General features: G+C 43.1%; 1 protein-coding gene across 2 annotated transcripts in view; it reads left to right on the top strand.

The window, feature by feature from the left end:
- The window catches only part of LOC135521163 (EGF-like repeat and discoidin I-like domain-containing protein 3), a 208,883-nt gene that overhangs the window by 49,759 nt on the left and 135,284 nt on the right, over positions 1-23,840 (top strand). For both annotated transcript variants that reach the window (XM_064947183.1, XM_064947126.1), the window contains one exon: positions 12,482-12,610. In XM_064947183.1, coding sequence (XP_064803255.1) covers positions 12,482-12,610 — 129 coding nt within the window. The remainder of the gene's footprint in view (positions 1-12,481; positions 12,611-23,840) is intronic.

Below are 23,840 nucleotides of genomic sequence, written 5' to 3'. Positions count from 1 at the left end.
ATGTAGGAACTCCTTCAAGACAATTGGAAAAGAATTCCAGGTGAAGCTGGTTGAGAGAATGCCAAAAGTGTGCTAAATCTGTCATCAAGGCAAAAGGTGGATACTTTGAAGAATCAAAAATATATTTTGATATTGGTTACTACATGATTCCTTGTGTGTTATTTCATAGTTTTGATGTCTTCACAATTATTATACAATGTAGAAAATAGTATAAATAAATAAAAAACTTGAATGAGTAGGTGTGTCCATACTTTTGACTGGTACTGTATATGTATCACAGAATTGGGGAGAAACATTATTTTGGAATGCTAAAGTTGAAATCTGAAGCAGTGCTTAATAAAACGAAGTGTGACACATTTGTATAGCATTCGCTGACAGCTTCAGGAATTATCTTCAATTTTGTGAACATCTTGACATACAGTATCTGTTACGTACACCTATTGGAGGAGGGAACGCAACACCCCACTACATCTCAACTCCCCGTGGAGTGAAAAAAGTATGTGATCGTAGGTGCGGGGAAGGACGACAGAGGCAGAGAAAAATGCCATTTACAGGGAATTTATTCTTTCTAAACACGGTAATGTGGGGAAAAGGGTCTGGACGGAACCAAAGCAAAGAAAGTCAAAGTTAAGGAATCCTCTCTCTAGAGGACTTACCTAGTGTGCATAGACAGATTAAATACTACGGGTTATGTATGCCCGCAGGCACACTCCCAAGGTGCATTCCCCTTCCCCCCCTGGGAACAAATGAAACCGAATAATTTACCAATAATTTACGTGAACAATTTCATTAACCAATAACACTAAGTGCTATTGGAATACACATACCTATGAAGGAGAGGCTACAAAATAATATAATCAAAACTTTTACTGACTGCCACAACAACCAACACAGGACATAAAAAGAAGCTCTCCTCCCTGAGGGAGGAACACTGGCTTTTATCAAGTTGGTCATTGAAGAGACAGCTGTATCCCCTGACAAGCGGGAGTGGTCAGAGCTCCAATCAGCGATGGGGTCGACCAATCAGCTGCTTAGGAATCCAGGAAGCCATTTCCTGAAATACATACACATACAAACCCACAACAACACAGAAACTGGGGAACGTAACAGTATCTCTTCTCTTTATTGGATATGAAATACACATCATTTTTAATTACTGCAATACCCGTTTGCTCTCTACTGGTTTTAATTAACGATGAATTTGATATGCATTTTTAATATGTGGTAAGGGAGCATTCATTATTTCGCTTGTGAGGGCCTTATTAATCCCCATAAACTTGTTTAATATATTAATAATGTACTGTGCATTCAGCAAGTATTCAGAGCCCTTGACTTTTTCCACATTTTGTTACGTTACAGCCTTATTCTAAAATGCATGAAATCGTTTTTCACCCTCATCAATCTATAAGCAATTCCCCAGAATGACAAAGCAAAAACAGGTTTTTAGACATTTTTGCAAAAAAACTAAAATATCACATTTACTCAAGTATTCAGACCCTTTACTCAGTAGCGATTACAGCCTTGAGTATGAAGCTACAAGCTTGGCACAACTGTATTTGGGAGTGCCTTCCATTCTTCTCTGCAGATCCTCTCAAGGTCTGTCAGGTTGGATAGGGAGCATCACTGCACAGCTATTTTCAGGTCTCTCCAGAGATGTTTGACCGGGTTCAAATCCAAGCTCTGGCTGGGCCACTCAAGGACATTCAGTGGCTTGTCCCAAAGCCACTCCTGTGTTGTCTTGGCTGTGTGCTTATGGTCATAGCCCTGTTAGAAGGTCAGCCTTTGCCCCAGTGTGAGGCTCTGAGCGCTCTGGAGCAGGTTTTCATCAAGGATCTCTCTGTACTTTGCTCCGTTCATCTTTCCCTCGATCCTGACTAGTCTCCCAGTCCCTGCCACTGAATAACATCCCCACAGTATGATGCTGCCACCACCATGCTTCACAGTAGGGATGGTGCCAGGTTTCCTCCAGACGAGACGCTTAGCATTCAGGCCAAATAGTTCAATCTTGGTTTCATCAGACCAGAGAATCATGTTTGTCATGGTCTGAGAATTCTTTAGGTGCCTTTTGGAAAAATTTAAGCGTGCTGTCATGTACCCTTTTACTGCTTTTGTCTGGCTACTCTACCGTACAATTCCTTCAACCTCATGGCTTGGTTTCCTTATATAGACAGGTGTATGCCTTTCCAAATCATGACCAATTAATTTAATTTAAAAATGGTGGATTCCAATCAGGTTGAAGAAACATCTCAATCATGACCAATGGAAACAGGATGCTTCTAAGCTCATTTCCGAGTCTCATAGGGTCTGAATACTTACAGTATATAAATAAGTTATTTTTGTTTTATATTTTTAATAAGTTTGAAAGAAAAGTCTAAAATCCTGTTTTTGCTATGTGATTACGGGGTATTGTGTGTAGATTGATGAGGGGGAAAAGGGTATTTAGTCCATATTAGAATAATTATGTAACGCAACAAAATGTGGAAAAATGGAAGGGGTCTGAATACTTTCTGAATGCACTGTATCTATGGCTCTTTTTTGTAAACGGGGGTGGAGGGCCACCATTGTTCCTGTTCCCAAGAAAGCTAAGGTAACTGAGCTAAACGACTACCGCCCCGTAGCACTCACTTCCGTCATCATGAAGTGCTTTGAGAGACTAGTCAAGGACCATATCACCTCCACCCTACCTGACACCCCAGACCCACTCCAATTTGCTTACCGCCCAAATAGGTCCACAGACGATGCAATCTCAACCACACTGCACACTGCCCTAACCCATCTGGACAAGAGGAATACCTATGTGAGAATGCTGTTCATCGACTACAGCTCGGCATTTAACACCATAGTACCCTCCAAGCTCGTCATCAAGCTCGAGACCCTGGGTCTAGACCCCGCCCTGTGCAACTGGGTACTGGACTTCCTGACGGGCCGCCCCCAGGTGGAGAGGGTAGGCAACAACATCTCCACCCCGCTGATCCTCAACACTTGGGCCCCACAAGGGTGCGTTCTGAGCCCTCTCCTGTACTCCCTGTTCACCCACGACTGCACAGCCACACACGCCTCCAACTCAATCATCAAGTTTGCGGACGACACAACAGTGGTAGGCTTGATTACCAACAACGACGAGACGGCCTACAGGGTGGAGGTGAGGGCCCTCGGAGTGTGGTGTCAGGAAAATAACCTCACACTCAACGTCAACAAAACTAAGGAGATGATTGTGGACTTCAGGAAAAAGCAGAGGGAACACCCCCCTATCCACATCGATGGAACAGTAGTGGAGAGGGTAGTAAGTTTTAAGTTCCTCGGCATACACATCACAGACAAACTGAATTGGTCCACTCACACAGACAGCATCGTGAAGAAGGCGCAGCAGCGCCTCTTCAACCTCAGGAGGCTGAAGAAATTCGGCTTGTCACCAAAAGCACTCACAAACTTCTACAGATGCACAATCGAGAGCATCCTGGAGGGCTGTTTCACCGCCTGGTACGGCAACTGCTCCGCCCGCAACCGTAAGGCTCTCCAGAGGGTAGTGAGGACTGCACAATGCATCACCGGGGGCAAACTACCTGCCCTCCAGGACACCTACACCACCCAATGTTACAGGAAGGCCATAAAGATCATCAAGGACAACACCCACCCGAGCCCCTGCCTGTTCACCCCGCTATCATCCAGAAGGCGAGGTCAGTACAGGTGCATCAAAGCTGGGACCGAGAGACTGAAAAACAGCTTCTATCTCAAGGCCATCAGACTGTTAAACAGCAACCACTAACATTGAGTGGCTGCTGCCAACACACTGACTCAACTCCAGCCACTTTAATAATGGGAATTGATGGGAAATGATGTAAAATATATCACTAGCCACTTTAAACAATGCTACCTTATATAATGTTACTTACCCTACATTATTCATCTCATATGTATACGTATATACTGTACTCTACATCATCTACTGCATCCTTATGTAATACATGTATCACTAGCCACATTAACTATGCCACTTTGTTTACATACTCATCTCATATGTATATACTGTACTCGATACCATCAACCGTATCTTGCCTATGCTGCTCTGTACCATCACTCATTCATATATCTTTATGTACATATTCTTTATCCCCTTACACTGTGTATAAGTAATTAGTTTTGGAATTGTTAGTTAGATTACTTGTTGGTTATTACTGCATTGTCGGAACTAGAAGCACAAGCATTTCGCTACAGTCGCATTAACATCTGCTAACCATGTGCATGTGACAAATAAAATTTGATTTGATTTGGAGTTGCAGGTTTAATGGGCACTGGTTGGCCATTATGTAACACAAGACTGGACTTTCTGTGTAAAATAGCACTTTATATAATGGCCATGCTGCATTTCTGTGCTCTACTCTTAGACCTGGACCACTCAGACATTGACATGCTAAAAGCTCCTCACAATTCCGGTACATTCAGCGTGAGTTCTTGCACAGTGCAAGCTTCTTTACAGTATGCATACTAGTGCTCCTAAAGTAGCCAATTCCCTTCTCTTTCAATCTGCATAGAATCATCTATACGATTCCACTGTGATGTTTGAAAAAAGGTACTAAGTGAAAAGCTTGGCACAGCATTTTCGTCCTCTTATTAGTTCAAGTGTGTGAGTAATACCTTATACACACTAATGCTAATTTAGCCTTATTGCAGATTCGACCACTTAATGGCAGTATGATCTCCATTCAGTCTAATACACTATTTAAATCATGTTACTGATGTTGAACAGATCACTCTTTCACACGTAATTATGTGCTGCTTTATTTCCAATGCCTGACGTGTCAGAGGCAGTGCTGACATATGAGGCTCGGCACTGATTATTAATGAACTGTTAGGAAAGAAGCCGTGTTTGTGTTCTGCACAGAGGTGCTTAAGAGGAGTCAGCTGGGGCTTTTTCTGAGAATATTAAGATCTCTATTGGGGTAACCTTGTATGGGATCACATTCCCTGTATATATTGGATGAAAGGAAATGGAAAACACCATGACCTTTTAACTTCCTCTATGCATCTCTTTGTTGTAGCTTTTCCTCCCGTACTTTCTTCCTTTTGAGAAATGTGCTTGACAGATCTCGATGTAGTCATATGAGCTTGACTGGTTAACAAAACTCTTTATGGAATGAAGCACAGGCTTTCTTTCATTCCATTACGAACTGGGCATTCATGACTTTTCCAGATTCACAGAATGTCCAATGTGTGATAAGGGCCTATGCATTGCCAATAATAAGTGAATCAGTCAATGCCTGACTGTATTATGGAGAGACTTATGCCAGCGAACTTTCGTTGACCACCCTGGTGCGGCGACTCTTCTCCTGGAGAAGTCTTCGTCTGATTGGCTCAGGCCTAATTAGGTTTGATTGGCTCACATGGTCAGAACAGGAAGAACTTTCTTCCAAGGTCCCCTCTGCTACTGTTGTGACATTTCCATGTTCTGACTAGTCTTTCCTTCTCTTCCTCTTCTGTCAACGTCTTGAATGGTGTATTTTGTTTTGACCTCCCTGGGAGATATATTTGACATGCCGGAGTCTTAGGCAGTTCCGTCTTACGTCTTTGATGTGCCTTTTATACTTTCTGACTTTGCAAGTGCATTCGTCTGTCATTGTCAAATGTCAATGTGTCTGATCCATTTCGTCATGGCAGGGTGCAAGGACATGTACAGATAGAAAGGTAAAGAGGAAAGGACTTACTAAAAGCATCCCAGGATGTGTCCTGCTGAGAAGGCTACTGTCCGTTAATGTGGACCCATGCCAGTTGCTATCAGAGAGCACTGTGAAGGGTGGGCTGAAGAAGCAGTGTCAAATAAAAGGAAGTGACATAATCAGGCCAATGTTAGAGCCCACTGCCGTCTCACCAAGTATACATTTAGAGCAGAGGCTCTGAATTGGAACTTCCTAATTTACCACCCATGCAAGTGGAAACTATACCCAATGTAAAGGACTGAGGGTTCACAATGTGTTACAAATTACATTTGATTGCATAATCTATAAACTACTTTATGTATATCTTTACTGTACTTTTTTGGCCTTTTCAGACCATACATTTTTCCCATTGTTGTGTAAAACAGACTTGAATAAAGAGCAATAGTAATGTCATCTTTCTGTAGACACTAACTCTGCCACATGAAATACATTTTGTTTTTGTAGGGTTTTTGGCTAAATGCCGAAAATAAGGTACAGTATGTGGTAAACACAGGCTTAGGAGATCTAATAATTATTTTCTATTAAATAATCTTCATCAGCTAACTTTTTGTGAATTTTGAATCATTTATGCAATCAGAACAGGCACATTTAAACTCATAGAGGTTTCATAATTCATAAATGTCATGTTAACTGACTGATATTATCTCATAGAACAAAACTAATACGATATGGGGTGCAGGTAGCCTAGAGGTTAGAGATGCGAGCCATCAACCAGGGGGTTACCAATTCGAATCCCGGGGCCGACGGGGGAAATATGATAGGAACAAAGCTGGCAATCTGAGGGTTGCTGGTATCAAATCCTAGATGCTATTCCCTGCCGGTGTGCCCACTTAATAACCCCCACAACAATGGTGCCCAGTGTGGCAGCCCCCTGCACCTCTTCAAAAAAACTGTATGTGTGTCTTTCAAGGGGCTGGGTTAAAAGAACAAGTCAAATGTTGTTTGGATCTGTGTGCAATTGACCAAAAAAGTGATCTAATAGACCTTATTTTCTGCTTTTATCCCCAAACCTCATTCTTTCCTCATTAATTTCCCCCATATGAATGGCTGGTCCTGGGTGGCACAGCAGTCAAAAGCACAGCCCCGCAATGCTAAGACGTCACTACAGCCTGGGGTTTGATCCCTGGCTGTGTCATAACCGGCCGTCACTGGGACCCCCATAGGACGGCGCAAAATTGGCCTAGTGCTTTCCAGGGTAGGGGAGGGTTTGGCCGGTGGGGCTTTCCTTGGCTCATCGTGCTCTAGCGACTCCTTGAGACAGTGCCGGGTGCCTGCAAGCTGACCCAGGTCGTCAGTCGATCAGTGTTTCCTCCGACACATTGTTGCGGCTAACATCCGGGTTAAGCGAGCAGTGTGATATGAAGTAGACGGCCAGGCAGGTAGTGTTTTGGAGGATGCACGACTCAACCTCTGCCTCTCCCGAGCCCATTAAGGAGTTGCAGAGATTAGCCAAAGGACCTAATTCAGAGAGAAAACAGGGTAAAAAAAACATGGAAAAATACGCATGTGGCCATACCACCCTGATCTTGCCTGTTCAGGGTCGGGCCTGGTTAGTACTGGGATGGGAGACCGCCTGGGAATACCAGGTGTCGTAAGCAAAAAAAAAAAAAAAAAGTTTTACAAAGAAAAGGAAAAAGAATGGCTGAACTAACCGGAGGTAACTCATTTTAGTTTTTTAGGACGACAAGCAGGCATGCTCTAGAGTTGTGGCTCAATTATGTATCCCAATACAGAGATATGTACACAGTCCCTTGTGGATTTATTGGGTTGTCAGTCATTTCTGTTTTTCAGGCTCTGTCCTCAGTGTAACTCAGTCCTCTAAAGCAGGGTTTCCCAAACTCGGTCCAGGGGCCCCCTGGGTGCACATTTTGTTTTTTGCACAGCTGATTAAAATTGAGGACAGTGGATATGGAGCCTGACTAACATAAATGACGTGCTCTAACAAGTGTGGTGATGAGGGAGGGTTCCTCTCTACTAGCCCTGATAAGGGGTCAGGATGGGGGATGGTTGAGGCTTGAGGTTCTGTGAAGTCACAGTTAGGGTGGGGGGTGCCAGCCTTCAGAATATTCTGTGACTGTAAATACAAGGTAATCATGCTGATGATCAGCCAACCACACTGGGTGGTTCAATCCGCCCCTGATTCACTCTGCCCCCTCTCCACCACTCAACCCATTTTATGTGGGACCACCAGAGATTGTAATCGACGCTATAACGTTAAGCATTCCTCAGGTTGCTGAGACGTTTTAAATGTGAACGACATTGTTGGTTGAAAGATGCACTTTACAGCAAACTTTTGTGGCATATGCATGTGGAACGTATATAGTAAGACATCGAGAAATGCTGGATGAGAAAAATGAAATACCCAGAATAACCACAAGGAAGAAATCCCAGTAACATAGCCAATGCCTGATCATAATCAAATATGATTAATCAGATTTAAAGGTGCATGGTCTTAGGTAGACTGTATACGGAGTTGACTGAGGAGTTTAGATTGCTGTCTTTAATGTACACTGAGTGTACAAAACATTAGGAAAACCTTCCTAATATTGAGTTGCACCTCCTTTTGCCCTCAAAACAGCCTCAAGTCGTCAGGGGCATGGACTCTAGAAGGTATTGAAACGCGTTCCACAGGGATGCTGGCCCGTGTTGACTCCAAATATTCCCACAGTTGTGTCAAGTTGGCTGGATGTCCTTTGGGTGGTGGATCATTCTTAATACACATGGTAAACTGTTGAGCTTGAAAAGCCCAGCAGCGTTGCAGTTCTTGAAACACTCAAACTGGTGTGCCTGTCACCTACTACCGTACCCTGTTCAAAGGTACTTAGATATTTTGTCTTGCCCATTCACCCTCTGAATTTCATACATACACAATCCAGCTACACTGATTGAAGTGGATTTAACCGGTGAAATCAGTAAGGGATCATAGCTTTCACCTGGTCAGTCTATGTCATGGAAAGAGCAGGTGTTCCTAATTTTTTGTATACTCAGTTCATATGGTTTATCCCTCGGCCTAATGAAATTTAGCAGGGTAAATATACAATCCCCCAGCATCGGAACAAGCTAATGTTCCTAAAACCTGCCAAATAGGATTTAGGGGCTCGACTGTACCCGACACACCGAAAATGTCAGCCTTTTGTGATTGATCTTAGAGGAAACATAGGACGCTTTTCTGTGTTTAACCACTTATTCAGGTTTTTCCCCCGTTGATTGATTGGGCTCTCTTTGCAGGCCAAAGGGAAATTGCGGAGCTCGCGCAGGCATCGCGTGGCACACATCTATCAAGGGCTAGTGCGCACAAGACTACAGTGGCTGACATTCGCACAGCAAAGCCCTCAACCTCTTTACAACACACACACACACACACACCGACAGGAAAGAGAACAACGTCGTAGGACAAAGAACGTTTTAGCAGGGTGAAGTCTCAAAGGACACTGCTAATATAGACCGCCCCTCTTTCTCTTTCTCTCTTTTTCTCTCTCACTTTCTCTCTCTCTCTTTCTCTTTCTCTTTCTCTTTCTCACTCTCACTCTCTCTCTCTCGCTCTCTCTCTCGCTCTCTCTCGCTCTCTCTCTTTCTATCTCTCTCGCTCTCTCTCTTTCTATCTCTCTCGCTCTCTCTTTCTTTCACTCTCTCTTTCTCTCATTTTAACTCTCTCTCGCTCTCTTTCTTTCTCTCTCTCTCATTCTCTCTCATTCTCTCGCTCTCTCATTCTCTCTCTCTGTCTCTCATTCTCTCACTCTGCTGTGGCTGTGCTTTGTGCAGGGATGCATTCTCCATTAGAGAGGCTTTCAGTGTTCCTTTGTGCTGTTATAGATCGTCACGTCAAAACAGCCCTGACGCCTGACACCCTCTCCTCCTCCTTAGAGAGCAAGGCCTTTGTGAAAGCTATTATACTTTTCTCTGTTCAACTAATTATCCACAAGTCTCATTAATACTGATACAGGAGTGAGGCGGAATGGGCTTGACTTTGATAGGGTTACCCTCGTTTGCAATTCATATGCAACGGCGTGACACTGCCAACAACACGTAGCAATAAGCTAGCCTGTGTTCATTCTGAAGGCCGAATCTGCCCTGGATCTCTATGATGTCGTGACATTGCTACTCTTTTCTTGTGACTTAGGTTAAGCAGATGAGAGAGAATAGGCTGTTTGTGTGTTGACTGGACACTAGCAATTGGGCTGAAATTGGTCCTTCACCCATCGATGTGAGAGCGAGGACATGAATCGAACCCTGAGACCTGTCATCTCTTCCTTTATAGGTGTTACTGAAGACAAGGGAAATAGAATAAATGCAGTTATTCTAAGGCAGTTAGAATAATAAAAAGGCAGTTAAATCAACTATTTGTTTTTGTTTTTTTAACAAAAGACATGTTTCATGTCCTTTGAAGCATTGAATATTGTCTCAAGTTGTTTTATTTAACATCCCATGTGTAAATATGTGTTGAGCCAATACGTAACTATAAGCCTTCTCAGTCACGATATATTCATTGTGAACGGGCGATGCTCCTACCCTCCTGGTTATAAAATAGATCTGATTGATGTTTAAGTCTCTGACAAATAAGTAAATCACAGCATTATTAAACAACATAATTTGATAGTCGATCCCCCCATCCCTCCAAAGTTATTTGCATTAATATCTTCCCTGTGAGAGATTACAAAAGTTTTGCCATCAAACTTCAACTGGGAAGTTCTGACAGCATCCAGGCAGTTCTACACCTCGTTGTTTAAAACATGAGGGAGCTATTGGCAGGCTCGGAGTTATGAATCCAATAAGCCTTCATCGAGGCCTTGTCATTTACATTTGGCCCACACTGCACGTAGTAGTCGTCGGTGAGGGGTTTTAGATGGCAGTGTTATGGCACCATGTGGTAGTCACTGTCAGTGCAGTGACATATTGCTGTGTCATAAGTGTTTTCTTGTAATAACTTTGAGTCCAAGCCTTTGCTGTCATTATTATTCCCTAAGAAATGACATTGTAGAAAAACTGAATTGGAAAAATAGAAAAGGCCTGGGAAAAGATGAGTGTGCTAACCAAGTTATTAATCATCATCAACTGAGACAGACCAGGCACTTTCAAATAAAATATGTTTTGCTCATATTGAGTTTTGGGGAAGCAGGGTAGCCTAGTGGTTAGATCGTTGGACTAGTAACCGAAAGGTTGCAAGTTCAAATCCCTGAGCTGACAAGGTAAAAATCTGTTGTTCTGCCCCTGAACAGGCAGTTAACCCACTGTTCCTAGGCCGTCATTGAAAATTAGAATTTTTTTAACTGACTGTTCTTAAATTCAGCTTTGCTTATTATCACGCCCTGGTCGAAGTATGTTGTGTTTGTCTGCATTTATTTGGTCAGGCCAGGGTGTGACATGGCTTTTTTGTGGTGTGTTTTGTCTTGGGGGTGTCGAGCATAGTCTATGGCTGCCTGAGGCGGTTCTCAATCAGAGTCAGGTGATTATCGTTGTCTCTGATTGGGAACCATATTTAGGCATCCATATTCTTTGAGTATTTCGTGGGTGATTGTTCCTGTCTCTGTGTTTGTTGTCACCAGATAGGCTGTATAGGTTTTCACGTTCCGTTTGTTGTTTTTGTATGGTTTGTTTTCATCGTCATTAAACATGTCTCAAAAATAGGCTGTATAGGTTTTCACGTTCCATTTGTTGTTTTTGTATGGTTCGTTTTCATCGTCATTAAACATGTCTCAAAAATACCACGCTGCATTTTGGTCCGCTTCTCTTCCACCAGACGAAAACCGTTACACTTATTTAATGTGTGTTTTGCTGTGTGGGTGTATTTGTTGGCTTCATTGCAGTTAAACAGGCTGAACTCTACGCTATGTTTATCTTAGGAAATGCTGCTTTCCTAGTGTGAGGTATTCCAGGATCATTAGTGCAGCCTCTGTGCCTTGGGCAGCTCAGGATGGTTCATATGAGGCTAGCTCTGGGCAGCTCAGGATGGTTCACACGAGGCTAGCTCTGGGCAGCTCAGGATGGTTCGTACGAGGCTAGCTCTGGGCAGCTCAGGATGGTTCGCACGAGGCTAGCTCTGGGCAGCTCAGGATGGTTCGTACGAGGCTAGCTCTGGGCAGCTCAGGATGGTTCATACGAGGCTAGCTCTGGGCAGCTCAGGATGGTTCGTACGAGGCTAGCTCTGGGCAGCTCAGGATGGTTCGTACGAGGCTAGCTCTGGGCAGCTCAGGATGGTTCATACGAGGCTAGCTCTGGGCAGCTCAGGATGGTTCGTACGAGGCTAGCTCTGGGCAGCTCAGGATGGTTCGTACGAGGCTAGCTCTGGGCAGCTCATGATGGTTCGTAAGAGGATAGCTCTGGGCAGCTCATGATAGTTTGTACAAGGCTAGCTCTGGGAAGCTCATAATGGTTCGTACGAGGCTAGCTCTGGGCAGCTCCGGATGGTTCATACGAGGCTAGCTCTGGGCAGCTCAGGATGGTTCGTACGAGGCTAGCTCTGGGAAGTTCTGCAGAACTCTAGAACTAGAACTCTGTGAATGACAGGCACTTTATCTATCACTCCCCATCCATCTATTTACCCACCAGTCCTTTCCTCTTACTTAGAGTTCAACCCAGGGTATTGGATTCATTAAGTCAGTCGGAGATTCTCTGAAGGAGAAGGCTGGACCACAACCTGATGCAATGCATCACTACTGTAATGATGTTTGCGCAAGCATCCATATCTAGTCAATAGTTATAATGGCAAAAGACCCCTTGATAATGTTGACCATGTTTTGTCTCCTTCTGTTTGTTGTTTCTCCACTCAGGACCGTGCCACCCGAACCCATGCCACAACAGAGGAATATGTGAAATCAGTGAAACCTACAGAGGCGACACGTTCATAGGCTATGTCTGCAAGTGTCCATCCGGCTTCAACGGAATCCACTGCCAGCACAGTAAGTTGGATGATCATCATTATCCTTGTATCAACCAGTGCTAACATTTCTAGGCAAAATCTCCATGTGAAATAAGATTGAAGTAGAGATCTTAAAGAACATTTTGCCATTCATATAAAGACTTGACACTGGTTAAATACTCACCTGTCATGACCATTTAGGAGCTTAGAGAAAACAAATAATGGTCTTTTACAGAATGTAAAGGTGTGTTTCAAGCAAAGCTGTGTTTAACTTGAAAGAGTGGGTTCAGCAAAATGCCAGAGCAGTAAATCAGGTACAGAAAGTAAACGTGTGGAATTTGCTTTCTTTTGTAGAGTATGCACTTAAAAATGTTAGTGTTAGGAAATGTATGTTGCTTCACTACATGATGTAAGACTTTGAACTGGAGCTGGTGTTACTGCATCTTATCTGTGTGTGTGTGTGTGTGTGTGTGTGTGTGTGTGTGTGTGTGTGTGTGTGTGTGTGTGTGTGTGTGTGTGTGTGTGTGCGTGCGTGCGTGCGTGCGTGCGTGCGTGTGTGTACATGTACACATCATTTGTATTCAGGATGTTTCCTGTAAAATAACTAAGACAAACACAATTATGAACATATCCTTGAACAATGCAGTGCATTATTCAATTCAACATGTAAATCTGTGTTGCTTTTTATTTTGCACAAAACTAACACAAAGCCATTGCGACGGTGTGAATAGATCAACATGAGAGCAACATGTAGTCAAAGCTACAAGGTGATCCTTTGAAAAGTTCTACTTCACATTTTTAGAGTATTATATTATCGTTATTACATTATTACAGTTTTACTTGCACTGATTTTGTGTGCTTTATCAAAGTAACCTTACCCCTCAGACAGGAAAGCAATTCATATATAAACAAGGACGAAGTAGGGAACACGCTAGCCACTAACTCTGGATTAGTGGCCAAAGTTTAGTCTTTGTTTGGAAGCGCTAAATCCTATATCCTGCTGGATGATATGTAGGCCAGCTCCTGTGGTCCCTATACCCTCTCTCCCTGTCTCTGCTTGGCAGATCTGGGCATTAGGTTTCCTTTCCTATATGCAGGCCATCTTCCTCACATATCTGTCTGTAAATAATGAAGAGCAGCTTTAATATATTCTGGTGAAGTCTGGGCGGGATGGATATTAGTTTAGAGACAGAAAGAGAAAGAGAAAGAAAGGGTGGGGGAGAGAAAGGGTGGAGAGAGAGAGAGAGAGAGAGAGAGAGAGAGAGAGAGAGAGAGAGAGAGAGAGAGAGAGAGAGAGCAAGAGGGATAGCTAGATGCATCTGGTACCAGATGCATCTGGTATTTCCCCACTTACATGTAGGTTAAACAGACCCAGAAGATAAACATAGATGTTCTGGAGGAAAGTGATTTTCTTATCTTCCCTGCTATTGTGAGAAAGAGAGCATTCGAGACAGTCAACAGAGAGTTATGGTTGTCTAAATGAACATGAGGGACAGGGGAGATTGACTGCATTTATGTCACCACAGTCTTTTAAATGTTTTTTTACTTGCTTTAGATTTTATTAGCTTTCAAGTTAAATTAATTCCAATTACTTTACTTAATAAATGCGTGGAATTCTTTTGTTATTGTGTTTTTGATCTTTAATACCATAACTGTGATTTGTTCTTATTGATACACTGGAATGCTGCAAAATGCTACCCATCGTTAAACTTAACCAATTCTTGAATATATCCATATTGTAAAGTATCCAGATAAAACACAATGATATCTTGTAATTTAATGCTATACAGAAAGGAATGATAAGGACTGTATCACCCATGTGTATTTGTTCTACTGCCACGTCACACTCGCTGTGCCCTTGTCCGCCAACTTTTCTGACCATTTCCGCATGTGATGGCTTATGGAAAGGTTTTGTGTGTGTGTGTGTATATATATATATCTGTGCTCCATTTAGTTAGTCTGCCTTTTAATTAATTTCAAGTGAAAGGGACAAGTTCTTTGACTAAGTGACAGCTCTACATTTAATCCTGACTTTTTCAACATTAGCCTCATGAATTTGGCCCAAGGTTGATTTCAGAATGAGTGATCCTGTTAGCATGCACATCATAATTCAGTTATTGTTTCCCATTAAGCCCTGATGGCGAGAAACCTATTTGAGATGGCCTGAATACGTGTTAATAGCTGCCAACCTAAATACATGCTAATGGCTGCTAACCTGAATACATAACTAATGGCTGCCAACCTTAATATGTAATAATTGCTGCCATCCTGATTGTGAAATAATGGCTGCGAACCTTAATGTGTACTAATGGCTGCAATCTAAATAGGTACTACTGGCTGTCAAACCGAATACGTACTAATGGCAGCCAACCTGAATATATACGAATAGCTGCTAACCTGAATATGTAATAATGGCTACCAACCTGAATGCCTAATAATGGCTGCAAAACTTAATGTATACTGCTGACTTCCGACCTGAATGTGTTCTAATGGCTGCAAACCTGAGTACGTACTGAAAGCTGCCAAACGGAATGCATATTAATGGCTGCCAAACTGAGTACGTACTGAAAGCTGCCAAAAGGAATGCATACTAATGGCTGCCAAACTGAGTACGTACTGAAAGCTGCCAAACAGAATGCATATTAATGGCTGCCAAACTGAGTACGTACTGAAAGCTGCCAAACGGAATGCATACTAATGTCTGCCAAACTGAGTTCGTACTGAAAGCTGCCAAACGGAATGCATACTAATGGCTGCCAAACTGAATACATACTGAAAGCTGCCAAACGGAATGCATACTAATGGCTGCCAAACTGAGTACGTACTGAAAGCTGCCAAACAGAATGCATATTAATGGCTGCCAAACTGAGTACGTACTGAAAGCTGCCAAACGGAATGCATACTAATGTCTGCCAAACTGAGTACGTACTGAAAGCTGCCAAACGGAATGCATACTAATGGCTGCCAAACTGAATACATACTGAAAGCTGCCAAACGGAATGCATACTAATGGCTGCCAAACTGAATACGTACTATTGGCTGCCATTTTTATTTTCACTCATTACAATCAAATTAATAAAAATCCGTACATGTATCTGAAGACATTTGTTATGTTTGTTCCTTATATAATGACAATGGTAGGTTTAACTACTTTTAAAATATTTTTCCTTAAAAATTTCAACTAAATATAGTCTGTCCAAAAATACTCTATTGTGGCTCTATTTCTTTTCACAATAACCAAACATTCAGTTTTTTTTTAGCAATTCTCCATAAGCCTTTCAGGGGCTCTGACAGTCCTTTTTGGTCGTTCTGCTGAAGTGCTTCATGAAACAGTTGGACAGCGTTCATTGTCAGTCAGGGTGTTCTGACTGAATTGTCCATTTCTAAAGGCATTTGACGCTTCCTCAGTATCCTCCTGATGATCCTCAGTCCCTGAGTGAATGGCTGCAGCCTTAGATCCACTCTGTTTCATCTCATTTGTGATCCATGCTCTGTTTTTAATTTTTTTATTATACCTTTATTTTACTAGGCAAGTCAGTTAAGAACAAATTCTTATTTTCAATTACGGCCTAGGAACAGTGGGTTAGCTGCCTGTTCAGGGGCAGAACAACAGATGTAGCGATAGATGTAGCGATGTCAGCTCAGGGATTCGAACTTGCAACTTCTCTCTGCACACACCCTTGCTGCATCCAGGTTCCTGTAGTGATGTCTCGGAGTCGTACCTGATCTCCAGGTTTCAGTTCAGGTTTTTAAATTTTCTCCCCAATTTTGTGGTATCCAATTGTTAGTAGCTACTGTCTTGTCTCATCGCTACGGGCTTGGGAGAGACGACGGTTGAAAGTCATGCGTCCTCCGATACACAACCCAACCAAGCCGCACTGCTTCTTAACACAGCGCACATCCAACCCGGAAGCCAGCCGCACCAATGTGTCGGAGGAAACACCTGGCAACCTTGGTTAGCGCGCACTGCGCCCGGCCCGCCACAGGAGTCACTGGTGCGCGATGAGATAAGGATATCCCTACCGGCCAAGCCTTCCCTAACCCGGACGACGCTAGGCCAATTGTGCGTCGCCCCACGGACCTCCCGGTTGCAGCCGGTTACGACAGAGCCTGGGCGCAAACCCAGAGTCTTTGGTGACACAGCTGGCACTGCAGTACAGCGCCCTTAACCACTGCGCCACCCGGGAGGCCCAGTTCAGTTTTTTTTGTCCTGTCACTGTTTTTATTTGTCTTTCTGTTTTTCCATTGCAAGTTTGACTTTGTGAGCCCCTCTGGGTGTTAGCAAGTCCTCATGGATGGGTAGGTTGGTTCTGGTGCGACGTCCCATCAACATTTGTGCAGGTGAAAGTTCGTTCTGCAGCGGTGCGCTGTGGTAGATCATAAGATTTTTTAGGAAATCCTCCTTTCCATCGTGTGCCTTTTTCATCAGATCTTTGACAATTTTGACTGGACTCTCTGCTAAGCCGTTGGACCTTGGGAAGTTGGGACTGGAGGTGTTGTGTCGGAATCCCCAGTCGTTAGAGAACGATCGGAATTTGGAACTTGAGAACTGCGGGCCATTGTCCGAGTACAGTTCAGACACAACCCCATGTCTTACAAAGACTGATTTCAGCTAGGTGATTACAGCTTTGCTGGAGGTAGTTGGCAGTGTTGCTACTTCAGAGTAGTTTGTGTAGTAGTCGGTAACAACAATGTGACTTTTGCCATTGCAGTCAAAAAGGTGAACACCAACTTTGTAGTAGGGTCTGTGGGGTACCTGATGAGGCATTAGCGGCTCTGCTTGCTGCTTTGGCCTGTAGGTCAAACACAGTTCACATGAAGCAGTGGTCTGGCTGATTTCCTGGTTCATTCTTGGCCAGTACATTACTTCTCGTGCTCGTCATTTGCATTTTTCCTCACCCAAGTGGCCCTCGTGTATTTTCTGTAGCATGCGTAGTGTCGTGGGAATGACAATCTTGTTGCCTTTGAACACTATGTCATCCACAGTGGTGAGCTCTGCTCTGCACATCCAGTAATCCTGTATTCCCCTTGGACAGTTGTTTTTCTGTGCAGGCCATCCTATCAGTGTTGTTTCTTTCAACTCTGTCATTGGTTAGTCAGCTGCGGTCTCTCTTTTGATCTGCTCCATTCTCTCAGAAGACACAGGAAGTGATGCTACGATCATGTCGACATAGGCCTGAATCTCAGTGTTTTTCTGTGTGTCGAAGCTCTCCTTCTTGTCGACTGCTCGAGAAAGAGGGTCGGCGGCGAACATGAACTTTCCAGGGGTATAGATCATCTTCACATCATACTTTTGTAGTCTGACCAACATTCTCTGGATTCTCATTGGACAATCATTCAGTGGCTTAGACATGATTGACACCAATGGTTTGTGGTTGGTTTCCACTTCGAAGTCTCGTCCTTAGACGTGTTGGTGAAACCTTTCGCAAGCGTATGTGCTCGCCAGTACTTCTTTCTCTCTTTGTGCATACCTTGTCTCTGCACCTGGCAAGGCTCTGGATGCATAAGCGACGGGTTGCCATGTGTCGTCATGCTGTTGCAGAAGAACTGCTCCCAGGCCAAACTGTGACGCGTCTGCAGAAATCCTTGTGCTTTTCTCTGGATCATAGAATCTGAGCACTGGCTCTTCTTTAGGTTTTTTAAGCAGTTTTCCTGTTCATGTGAACATTCCCATTCATTTTTCTGTTCCAAAAGACATTGGAGTGGAGCGGACTGTGCTGACAGTTGAGGTATGAACATTGCAAGGTAGGTATTCATGCCCATGAAGCGTCTCACATTGTCCTTGTTCTTCGGGCGCTCAATGTTGTTGATGGCTGATGTTTTCCTCGGGTCTGGTTTGACTCCATCCTCTTAAAGTACATCTCCCACCAAGGGAAGTGTTTTCACACCAAACTCGCATTTGTCCTTTTTTAGTTTTAGGTTGACTTTCCGTGTCAGGTCCAGCACTTGTCTCACTCTCGCATCGTGTTCTTCTTTTGTGGACCCCCAGACAATGATGTCATCCATCATAGTCTCCACTCCTGGAATGTGCTTGAAGATCATGTGGATTGTCTTGTGGTAGACCTCTGGCGCTGAGAGAATCCCATATGGTAGACAAAGAAATCTGTACCTTCCCTCAGGTGTGTTGAATGTGCATAGCCTTGAGATTGCATCATCTAGCTTCATTTGCCAGAATCCTGATGAGGCATCAAGCTTACTGAACAACTTTGCTCCAGCAAACTGCGACATTATCTCTCCTCTGGTTGGCAACTTGAAATGCTCTCTCTTGATTGCTTTGTTGAGATCTCTCGGGTCTCGGGTCTAGACATATCCTGAGATCGCCGTTCTTTTCCACCACAATAACCAGTGAGCTTAACCCAGTCTGTAGGTTCATCCATTATTGTGATGACGTCCATCTTTTCCATGCGTCCGAGTTCCTCTTTGAGCTTTTTCCTCAATGCAAATGGAACGTTTCTGCATGCATGCACAACTGGAGTCATTTTGTCATCAGTACATATTGTGTTCTTCTGGTAAACATCCACGACCCTCAAACACATCCTCGTACTCAGCCAGTAGTGATTCTTGGTCATTTTCAGCCTGTGATGTCACTACATACACTCTTTTCAACAAATTGAGCTTTTCACATGCATTGATTCCTAGAATAGGCTGTACACTCTTTTCCACAATCAGCAGCAGTGCTCTGAACTGTTTTCCTTTGTGCTGTAAAGTTACTAACAGCTACCTTTGACTGGTACGTTCTCACCAGTATAACTAGTAAACTTCATTTTCACCCGGTGTATTTTGCTCTTCACCTTCGTGTTTTGTAGTCATCCAGCGATAACAGGTTTACCTGTGCTCCAGTATCAAGTTTGAATAGTATTATAGTTTCATTCACCTTCAATGGCACAATCCATTCAGCATTTACTGCATATTTCCACAGAATCAACAAAGAATTCTTCCATCTCCTCGTCTGTGTGAACCTTTTTCTTTGTACCCTCAGCTTTGCAGCATTTTGAGAAATGATTATTTTTCCCACAGTTGTTACATGATTTGCCATATGCAAGGCATTTGTTTTGGCTTGTGGATATATCCACATTTTCCACATGTAGTGTTTTGATTTCTCTCTTTTGCTTGTTTTTGTTTTGTAAGGTGTTGTGTGTGGTGCTCCTCTCTTTTTATTGCATACACTGACATCTCATCCCTGCACAGCTCTTTAGCTTGTGCTCTGGTGGTTTCAGCTGTTCGACACATATTCACTGCTTTATCCAAAGTTAAATCTTGCTCATGCAGCAATCTCTCCTTGAGTCCATTATCAAGTATGCCACAGACTATCCTGTCTTTCACTAGTGAGTCTTTCAGATTTTCAAATTCACACATTTTGCTCAGCGTGTTCAGCTCAGTCAAATACTGGTCAAAACTTACTCCCTGTATCTGATCATGAGAGAAAAATGTGTATCTCTCAAATGTGACGTTCTGGCTTGGTACAAAGTACTCCTCAAATTTAGCCATTAGCACAGTCAATGTCAAGTTTGCCTCGTCTTGCTGAAAGCTATTGTAAATGTCCAATGCATCCTCTCCAATAACATGAAGAAAAATGGAAGCTTTCAATTTGTCATCATCTCCCCCTGCGCCACTGGCTGCTAGGTAGATATTGAATCTCTGCTTGAAACATTTCCAATAGTCAGCTAAATTGCCTGTTAACTGCATAGGAGTAGGAGGACAAAGCCTATCCATGACGGAGAACAGGAAAAGTGTCAATTTCTCTTACTTCAGTATGTTGCTCATCAACTTGCTCGTTAACAGATTCCAATGCAACCTCGCTCTCGCTGCTGCGGCTCGTTGTCCTCGCTCTTGCAAGCTAGCATCTTCGACTACTCACGTCACTTGAATTGTGGTAGAATGTTCAATTTTCGTCAGGGAAATTTGCAGTTACTCCTTTCTTTTCTCTGTCTCGTCATAGCGACTACAAATCTGACACCATGTTATGTTTGTTCCTTATATAATGACAAACCAGGGCGTAGATTGAACTACTTTTAATGAACATATACTTCAGCTAGAAAACTCCATGTTTAGCCATGCAAGGCATTCTTCAACCATCCGCCTAGCCTGCTGGGTAATGTAGTCTAAATGTTATTAACACATAACAACACAACATTAATAAACAAAATCTAGTGTCTGGGTAATTTCTGCAATTAATTGATAAAGTCACAGGAATAATCGTTCCCTCAGAATGACAGCTTTGCTGGCTTTGTTGAGGTGCGGGTGGGCTTTTAATTGCTGACGAGCTTAATGGAAAAGATAAAATTGAGTCGGTCTGATTTTATCGGAGAGGAACAAACCCGAGTTGAATGGCTGCCTGCGTGCCTTCGTTCTAAATGGAGAAATATTGCCAGGGAATCCAGCAGAATCCAGAATGACAAGTAGGTAGAAGCAGAGACGATACTTAGATGTGTTTGCATATTGAACACTGGAATAAATGTAATGTTGTCTGGCTTGACACCATTTCACAGCTTATTTTGCTTTAAAACAAATCACAAGTCAAATAAAGTCAAGAGAACACTTCACCATGTTGTTTACTACTGAACTAACCACAGTATGTTCACCTCTTGCTCTTATTTTGATTGAACATGTACTACATGATGTGCACGTTATCAGTACTGTATATGATGTTACCAGTACTCGGGTTTGAGTGTGCAGCAGAGAAACGCAAGCCTTTGCCGTTCCCTTTACCTGCTCACTCTGTCAGACCCAAATCCAATTTCACACCTTTGAGCATTATCCTAAACACAGACAGTATTTCACACCATGCTCTTCAGAGGTGGTTTATGAAGCACAGACATAAATGACATGGCATGAACAGCTCGGAAAATATAAGCTATTTTAAGTCTGTTTTGATGGACGGGTCTACATCTGAGTTAACTTTTTGTTGTGCTGAGCAATTCAGGAGACAAGTTGAGTTGTTGAGATTTTAGAGCACAGACAGGGCATTTCAGACACCTCAGCGACAAATTCGCAAACAGCTTTACAGAATAGGTTTGTACATTCAGGGTCGGCAGCTGAAGTACATTGTGTTGGCTTTGCCAAGGAAAACTAGTTATCAAGGAAAAATAGGAAGGTGTGTTTTGCACGTCTGGCTTCTAATCCTACACTCTTAGAAAAAAATATGTTATGTAGAACCTTAAAGGGTTCTTCGGCTGTCCCCATAGGTGGACTCTTTGAGTAATATTTTTTGGTTGCAGAGGGTTCTACATAGAACCCTTAAAGAGCTCTACCTGGAACCCAAAATGGTTTTCTTATAGGGCTATATGATATGTCTCAAAAATAAATCTGACGTTTTTTGTTTGTTTATGTATTTGATGTGCACACCTTACTGAAGCCCAATAAATCTCTGTTTCAATACTGTATCTACCAAGCAAACCTTTAGCTTTCTCCAGGATGCAGTACTGTGCTGTAGTTCTCTCTAATAGAATGTGAACATTTGGTTTGTTAGCACTAGGGATTCTCTGATTCTAACACAGTTGGGCATCTGGTCCTTGAAATGATGGACAGTTTAGGCTTTCATCAATATAAGATGATAAAATGGACAATATTTTGGGGCACAGCGCCAAGACAAGGATGGAGAATCCCAGGATTGTGAAGATTACAGTATGTGACTGAAAGTGTATTGGATGAAATCCCTTGGGAGCAGATGGATATACACACGCTTATCCAGCCTCTCCTAGGTAAAATGGAGTCAGCGCGCATTCGGTCTGCTGTGAAAATACATGGGAAATGTATTGTCAAATCTGATATGTTATGTGATAGTTGTTGAATCAAGGCTTTGTATTGCACACAATCTGTAAAATCAACCCGTTTTCTGGCATGTATTATAGTATGTTTGTTTTTCAAGTGTCCCCATATGATCGGTTCTCAAGCTGGCGACCTTCCAGGAGTCTCCACAGTCTGTAAAAGGCACAGCAAGTCCCTGGCGGTTTGGCTTATTATCATCACTGTTATTATCGCAGCTCTTATTTTGAGAGAAAGTGCCGCTGCGTTGTCATTACTCAAATGATGCGCTGTCATGTTCCCGTGGCGACAGGGGGCCGACTGTCAGACCACAGTTTTCGGAAAATGGCTTATTATTGTAATGAAGTGTCAAAAAGGCAGGTGATTGGGAGTGATCACCTCTGTGTCTGTAGGGGTCAAGCCTGTCTTGGACACACATACTGCGTCTTCCATCTACCAAGGTCAGACAATACAGACAAACAAAGGTTAATTTGCTGTTGTTTACATTTTGCGGAAGCATCTTTCTTGCTTTCTCTATGTGTTTTTTCTGTCTTTGTTGTAGGGTTAATGTGTCATGATACAACCACTTGTCTTGGGACTCTCAACTAATCCAGTGGACAACACTGGTTGTACTGTAACAGTACCCCCTGTTAACTCCATTGCAGAACTGCCTACAGCGATCAGATGGCAGGCTGTAGTCAACATGAGGCATTTCCATTTCAAAACATCGGACCTATCCTGTCAGGAAGAGATGATAAACTAGGCTTAAATGAAAAAGCACACCATCATTATAACAGTGCTCTCGCTTGGATCTCAGGGTGCTCCACTATCCTCACTCTCAATGATGTAGAAGGATACAGCACATCAGCTCAGTATGAGTAAACAGCAAAGCAGTGTACTATGAGCTTCCTGAAATAGGTTAATGTAGGTAGAGAGGGCTCAGAATCCCAGCCAGCGGGAAAGGCTATGCACAGTGTTCCCAAGCTGGCTCCATGGAAAACAAGTTTAAAACATGGCTTCTTCTCCGAATGGGCTGGGGCTGTGCCTTCACTACATCCCTTTATTCCTTGGCCAGATGTCTCAGAGCACATTTCATCTCCCATTTTTTATCAATAAGCAGTCTTTGCCTTCTTTATTTTCAAATCATGCCAACAGGGCACAATTGATTGAAGCTAAACGTAGGATGTGTGGGTTTTTTCATATTTGATGATGTATTGACAGGTGCTGTCGGCTTGTTGGCTCTGACGCCTGCTCGGCTCCCTGTTCTGAGGGAATCAGCCTGTGTTCATGGCGTAGTCTAAGGAGCAATTACTGTAAGTCAACACACCTGGGCAACATCAGAGCGGCCTTTCATCTGCACAGGCGACAGAGATGCTAGATCCACATCTGGGCATACTGTTGGGCTCTCCAATTATGTCTGCATTAGACACATTTATTTGATATGCTGCTGGGGAGATGCAGGGGTACCGCCATTTCTGTCTTTCTCTCTTTAGTACACACAGTCACACACAGTCAAACCTTCACCA

This window comes from Oncorhynchus masou, chromosome 1, assembly GCF_036934945.1.
Source record: "Oncorhynchus masou masou isolate Uvic2021 chromosome 1, UVic_Omas_1.1, whole genome shotgun sequence".
In the NCBI taxonomy this organism is placed as follows: Eukaryota; Metazoa; Chordata; class Actinopteri; order Salmoniformes; family Salmonidae; genus Oncorhynchus; species Oncorhynchus masou.
This window is presented reverse-complemented; position numbering and strand designations above follow the sequence as displayed.